We start from the raw sequence: 7184 nt of genomic DNA on the forward strand, positions 1-7184 counted from the left end.
ACAAAACGACTGACTTTTAGAAACCGATCACCGCTCTTAAACCTACATATATAAACAGGTACATCTAGAAGCAAAATATATTTTATATCGGAATGATAAGTTATTTTTTTTTATCTCCAATAAGAGGATGATGTGATATATATTTCCTCCGGCCAAATTTGACTTCAGAAATTTCTACCATTTTATATTTTATAACAAGAAATTGTCATTTTATTAAAATCTTTCTTCTCTAATAAACTATAGATAACTTACAAAGTGATACCATCCATATATCACTACTATAAAGACGTTATTTCCAATCGGAAATCCCCTGGAAACAGGCATTTGCGAGGGATCCGAGGAAAAAAATTTGTCAGAAATATGCTCTTACGAAATTTTTTTTGAGGGATTTACAAGTTCAGATACATTTTTTACTAGATCTATATCGTCGGAATTTCCAACATTTTTCCCATATGCGACAATTTTGCTTGTATTATGAGGGTTTTCCGAGGAAATACCATACTCGCTATATTTGTTGGTATTTTGAGGGTTTTCCGAGAAAACTGATTATCAAGGAAATAAATTTCCTAGCCATTTTTGGGGAACATCTCTTATGACTGATTTCTTTGACACGTTTGGCGACAAATTTTTCCTAGTCATTTTCGATGAAACACTGTATTATAATATTTCCGTGACACATTTTGACAGCTTTTCCTAGGCATTTTTTTTAGAAAATATGCAATTTTATAAAAATAAAAAATTGAAAAAGAACAAGATTTTCTTCCGCCCAAATACAGACAAGAAGTCTTATACAAATGACTAAAATCTAGGGTTGTTGCTATAAAGCCCCAATTTTACACAGAACAGTCGGTTATGCCCAAATGTTGATTTTTGTTCGTTAATGCCTCAAATACTGAATAATTTGTTCAATTTTGACCCTTAGCCGCATTATACCTTCTAAGACCGGTCACCTAGCCGACTCGGCTAGAGTTGGAGTGGACGACCATAGCTGAGAGGGAGCTGACACCACGTAACACTTGCTGACTAGGCATGCTTTCCTTCAAGGAAAGTAAAAACTTGTGGGGCAATAAAAATAAGGCTGCATAATTTCGAAATTGGGTCTCGTGCCTACCACCTCCTTCTTACTAACAAATGCCTTACCATTAGGCTATAAGATTTTTGATGTAATTATCCTACCTTTATTCCTATACATTGTGTAAAACACTGAAATTTTATTATTATTATTATTATTATTATTATTATTATTATTATTATTATTATTATTATTATTAATCTGTATATTTGGTAGATAAAAAATATAATTAACTGTATAAAAATATATTTAGCACGTGTATATGCATTTATTTTATTTAAAACATATTTTTATACATACTTATATAAAAAAATTTAATAAATATGTAAAAAATGCCTTTATACATTTTTATATGTATAAACAATATTTATATATGGCTAGATAACGTTTTAAATATTTTTATATACGTTTGTGTACAAAATAAATAATATTATGATAGGTATTTTTATTTTAAAATATATAAAATTTGTATTTAGATGTATTTATATATAAATATATATATATATATATATATATATATATATATATATAAATGTGTTTTTATACGTATTTATATATAAAGACATTATTATTATTATTTATATATAAATACGTTTTTATGTGTATTTATATGTATAAATACGTATAAAAATGTATTTATATATTATAATAATAAAAACACATTTATATATAAATACATATAAAAATGCAATTATTTATATATATATATATATATATATATATATATATATATACACACACACGTATAAATCGTTATACATATAAATCGTTATATATATATATATATATATATATATATATATATATATAGATCCGGTAAGAAGGAAATTTTTGGTAGGAAGGTAAGAAGTTTTTTTTCTATATATTTTTTTGACGAACAAAATAAATGAATCACTAGATGATTCACAAGAAAAAATTCCCAAAAAAACATCATAGAGTCAAGATCAAATAAGAAGGAAATTTTTGGTAGGAATGTAAGAAGTTTTTTTTCTACATATTTTTTTCGCGAACAAACAAAATGAATCATTAGATGATTCATTTGTAAGATGATTCATAAGAAAAAATTCTCAAAAAAACATCTCGATGATTCATTTATACAATGATTTTGTTGTTATTCACTAAAATTGTCATAAAAGTGATTTTTTTCTTAATTTACTTAAAAATGAATCATAAAGATGTTTTTTTGGGAATTTTTTCTTGTGAATCATCTTACAAATGAATCATCTAGTGATTCATTTATTTTGTTCCTCAAAAAAATATATAGAAAAAAAACTTCTTACTTTCCTACCAAAAATTACACTTTTAAAAATGAATAAATACGTATAATTATGTTTATAACTATGTTTTTTATACGTATAAAAATGTATGTATAAATTCATAAAATAATAATAATAATAATAATAATAATAATAATAATAATAATACCTATTATTTAATTGTTCCAACACAATACACATTAAGTAAATTAAGTTAGGAATTAAAATACAAGAATCCATCTAGCTAAGTGGTTAAAGGTGTGCCATGGGAATTGGGAGACAAGGGTACGAAACTCTTCTAATCGAAAGGAAAGTTACAAGGGAAAGTGATCATCCCATTTCCCTTCATTTCCTTCCACTTCATTATTTTAATGAAATTCAGAAACAATAGTTTCTTTTACTTTCTTATTACTTCCACTAATTTCTTTTCTTTTCTCTCGTTAAGTTGAACTCGGGAATGAGATTGTCAAAAAAATTATTACCGATGCGTCTCGTGAATTCGACTATTTGAGCTTCAATTTGTGTATATTAATAACATTATTATTATTATTATTATTATATGTTAATAGAGAAATAAATGATGTTTATGAAATCATATCCCAACTTTTAGAAATTTATATTCATTAAGTAGGCTATTATTTTCTTAAGTATTGTTTAAATATTATTAATATCAACAACAATATATTTATGCAACCACTTGGGTTGTGGTGACTTGGTAAGACATGTTGAAGATATGGTGGATAACCTATTGAACAATGTTCAAATCCTGACACCATTCAACCCTTGTGACCATGGAGGTTCGCCTGCAATGACTCCAGGACATGAGACAAAGCTTCATGCTGCGGAGATTAGTCGGTACGTAAAAACTGGCCCAGAGAAGTTCCATTTCCCAAAAACACAATATATTTATGCAATTATGCTAACAATAATGGGTGATTGTAGTTTAATGTGTGTATATGCTATAAGTTTTGCAAAAAAAGGGTTTGATAAAAGTTTGCCCATTTCACAAATATCGAGTTCTTACCAAAACCCTAGTTAAGCGTAATTTCCCAATTCTCGCACACAATATTTCTCACCAAACTTTCTGATCCATTTATCAAATCATCCAAAACACGAAAACTCACAAGATCTGCTCACGAATTTGATGGGCACGATCATCAGAATTTCCAAATCAAAAACCCCAGTTCCACGGACATCGTTTCCTTCCACCACAAGCTCATCAATCTCCTCAACAGACACCGTAAACGCGTCGCATGAGTTCAAGATCACCGGCTATGAGTCCTCCAAAGGAATGGGTGTGGGAAAGTACATAGCGTCGGAATCCTTCACCGTCGGTGGCCATACGTGGGCGATTTATTTCTATCCCGATGGCAAAAGCCCAGAAGACAATTCAACTTACGTCTCGTTGTTTATAGCGCTAGCCAGCGATGCAACGGATGTTAGAGCTTTGTTCGAGTTGTCGTTGATGGATCAGAGCGGGAAAGGAAGGCATAAAGTTCACACGCATTTTGGGAGGGTGTTGGATGCTGGTCCTTACACACTCAAGTATCGTGGAAGCATGTGGTAAGCGTAGCTTCATTCCGATCATTAGTATGCTCTTGTTTATATGATATTACGAGTTATTGGTTGGTACTGAAATACATGAAGCACTGAAACATATCGGACATTTTGTCTTTAATTCTCAACAAGAATAAACCTACCAGGCTACCATAACCATCCAAGTTAATAACTGTGAATCAGAGCAGTAACTCATATTGTTCTTTTATAAAAAGATAATTGTAGCGTACTAGTGTGTGGTTGAGGGTTAGGGACTTTGGTTTGTGAGGAGGTGTGTGATCAACAAAGTTACTCTTACTTATATTCTATAAAAAGATTTGGATTCACCAATCAATATATTATGTATCAACTTCAAAGTGGATATTGGTTCTCAGTTTGTCAAGAAATTGCAAATCACATTAATCTGTGTGATAATTACTAGCCATAATGCTGCAAAAGTACTCTTGATGTTCGTAGTAGCTAGATTTTTTGTTTGAAGAACCCAAAAGGCTTGTAGGATCTATATACTTTTTATCATATCTAGGATGTTCTTTAGGGGTTGAAACTTGAAACCCTTATACTTCAGTTGTTATTCATTCAAGAAAGTTAGGAAGCTATACAACAAAGCTTTGGGAGTTCTTTTGCACGTTATTCCACCCATGGACACTAGCTTTCTAGGTTTGTTTATGCTTATGAGTATCAATATCAGTCAAATGTCATTCATGAACTTTATACTTTTATACAATAAAATATTTCGTGAGTCAGTTACAAATCTTTCACGTATGTTATCATGCTCAAAAATAAGTTGAATCCATAATTGATTGATTGTGGAAAATTTTGTCCCATTAACATCAGTCTCATTTCCAGTAGGGATATTATCAATGACTAGGACAAGGGCATTTACGTCTTTTGCAATGTGGAACTCAATAACTTAAGCATCCAGTTAATTTCCTGCAGGGGTTACAAGCGTTTTCTAAGAAGGACAGTATTGGAAACATCAGACTACCTGAAAGATGATTGTCTCCTTGTTAAGTGCACTGTTGGTGTTGTTAAATCATGTACAGAGGGCCCACAGATTTTCAGTATATCTTCACCACCATCTGATATCAGTCAACATTTTGGTCATCTCTTGGAAAGTGGTGAATTGACGGATTTAACCCTCGAAGTTGATGGGGAAATGTTTCGCGCACACAAGTTGGTTCTTGCTGCACGTTCACCTGTGTTTAAAGCACAACTTTTTGGCCCTATGAAGGACAATAATACCGATTGTATTAAAGTTCAAGAAATCAAAGCTCCTGTTTTTAAGGTTCGTTTTTCTACCTTATTTCATGATACTTTAATTATATTTTAAAGCTAAATGAAAGCCAATAATGCCACTTTTTTTGGTGCAAGTTTTGTCCCATTGACATCAATCCCAATCCCAGTCCAATCAATGCCAAATGCAGTACAACCTGTTCTCTTTTCTCTGTCATGTCTTGTCAAAAACAATAAACCTGTTCTGTCTTGTCAAAAACAGTAAAACCTGTTATGTCCTGTCCTGCCAAACACCAAACACAGTACGATCTGTTCTGTCCTGTCAAAAACTACGACCTGTTCCGTCCTGTCCTGCCAAACACCAAACACAGTACGACCTGTTATGTCCTGTCAAAAACTACGACCTGTTCCGTCCTGTCAAAAACTACGACCTCCTGTTCCGTCCTGTCAAAAACTACGACCTGTTCTGTCCTGTCAAAAACAATACGAAAACAATACGACCTGTTCTGTCCTGTCAAAAACAACAGTACGACCTGTTCTGTCCTGTCAAAAACAACAGTACGACCTGTTTCGAAAACAGGACAATGTTTCGAAAACAGGACAATCTGTTATGTCCTGTCGTGTTTGATGTCATGCCCTGCCAAACACCAAACACAGTACGACCTGTTCTGTCCTGTCAAAAACAGTACGACCTGTTCTGTCCTGTCAAAAACAGTACGACCTGTTCTGTTCTGTCAAAAACAGTACGACCTGTCCTGTCAAAAACAGTACGACCTGTTATGTCCTGTCAAAAACAGTACGACCTGTTATGTCCTGTCAAAAGCAGTACCACCTGCCATGTCCTGTCGTGTTTGATGTCATGTCCTGCCAAACACCAAACACGGTACGACCTGTTCTGTCCGGTCAAAAACAGTACGACCTGTTCTGTCCGGTCAAAAACAGTACGACTTGTTCTGTCTTTTCGTGTTTGATGTCATGTCCTGCCAAACACCAAACACAGTACGACCTGTCCTGTCAAGACTCATGTGTAACAAAAGTGCACGGGATGTGTTTTTTTTACAGGCGTTACTCTATTTCATATATTGGGATAAGGTTCCAGACATGGAAGAGTTGATAGGTTTGAGTCAACAATGGGCTTCCACACTTATGTCCCAACATCTACTCGCTGCAGCCGATCAATATGGAATCGAAAGGCTTCGGTTTCTTTGTGAAACCAAACTTTGTGAAGAAGTTGCCATCAACACTGTAGCCACAACTTTAGCTTTAGCCGAACAACACCATTGTTTTCAACTCAAATCCGTTTGCCTCAAGTTTGTTGCTGAGCCTGAAAACCTCAAAGGTACGTTTTCTTCATTTCAAAAAAATTAAATTTTGATTATGTGAAATTGAAAGAAAGGTAATTAATTATTTTTATTTTTGTAGCTGTGATGCAAAGCGATGGATTTGATTACTTGACACAAAGCTGTCCGTGTGTCATTACGGAGTTATTGGAATATGTGGCGAGGATTAGAGAACACTCTGTCACATCATATGGACGTGGGACTGGAACCGGAACTGGGAATGATGTCAATCTGGATGGAAGTGGCCCTGATGGGAGGCGTGTCAGACAAAGGGTATATTAATGAATGAAGTTGAAGAGATGTTGATATGATGTATGTACTAATGTACTTTGCCTTTTGTTTATGTTTTGACTTCTTATAACTCGTATTGTAATATCAAATCATTTGAGATTTTATGATTTAATAACTAATGTGCTAGTAGTGTTGTTTGCCCCTCCAAGCTTGACTGATAACTATCATTCCATACTTCTATATGAGTGAGTTTCTTTGAACGATTTTTCCTATATGGATTGCTTAAATCAAGTAACTATCTTGATATTATGTTGGAATGTCATGAGAATTGAATCCGAAATCAGTAAATTTCGATCTAATAGGCAAGAAAGAGAAATAGTAATAATAATAAATCGCTTCCCCGAAATTATTGTTTCTTTGTGTTTTTCGTCAGCGATTCTTCGTGTTTTCAGAATTGGTGTGCGACTGCATCGAAAAAACAACGCCCTCAACGTC

At 33.2% G+C, this 7184-nt stretch overlaps 1 protein-coding gene across 1 annotated transcript; it reads left to right on the forward strand.

Annotated features, from left to right (window-relative positions):
• The first annotated feature begins 3334 nt into the window (after positions 1-3334).
• LOC145129981 (BTB/POZ and MATH domain-containing protein 2-like) lies at positions 3335-6897 on the forward strand. The gene is made up of 4 exons (XM_079064819.1): positions 3335-3891; positions 4822-5170; positions 6181-6457; positions 6541-6897. The coding sequence occupies exons 1-4, from the start codon at positions 3473-3475 to the stop codon at positions 6738-6740; spliced, it is 1245 nt and encodes a 414-aa protein (XP_078920945.1). The 5' UTR covers positions 3335-3472; the 3' UTR covers positions 6741-6897.
• The last annotated feature ends 287 nt before the right edge of the window (positions 6898-7184 follow it).

This window comes from Lactuca virosa, chromosome 8, assembly GCF_052849685.1.
Source record: "Lactuca virosa cultivar CGN04683 chromosome 8, Lactuca_virosa_CGN04683_v6, whole genome shotgun sequence".
Classification (NCBI taxonomy): Eukaryota; Viridiplantae; Streptophyta; class Magnoliopsida; order Asterales; family Asteraceae; genus Lactuca; species Lactuca virosa.

What these genes read in the sequence shown, in the direction of transcription:
- LOC145129981 (XM_079064819.1), top strand. Translation starts at nt 3,473, where the DNA reads ATGGGCACGATCATCAGAATTTCCAAATCAAAAACCCCAGTTCCACGG. An exon ending in AAGTATCGTGGAAGCATGTG is followed by an intron (nt 3,892 to 4,821) that starts GTAAGCGTAGCT and finishes AATTTCCTGCAG; the next exon opens with GGGTTACAAGCGTTTTCTAA. An exon ending in TCAAAGCTCCTGTTTTTAAG is followed by an intron (nt 5,171 to 6,180) that starts GTTCGTTTTTCT and finishes TTTTTTTTACAG; the next exon opens with GCGTTACTCTATTTCATATA.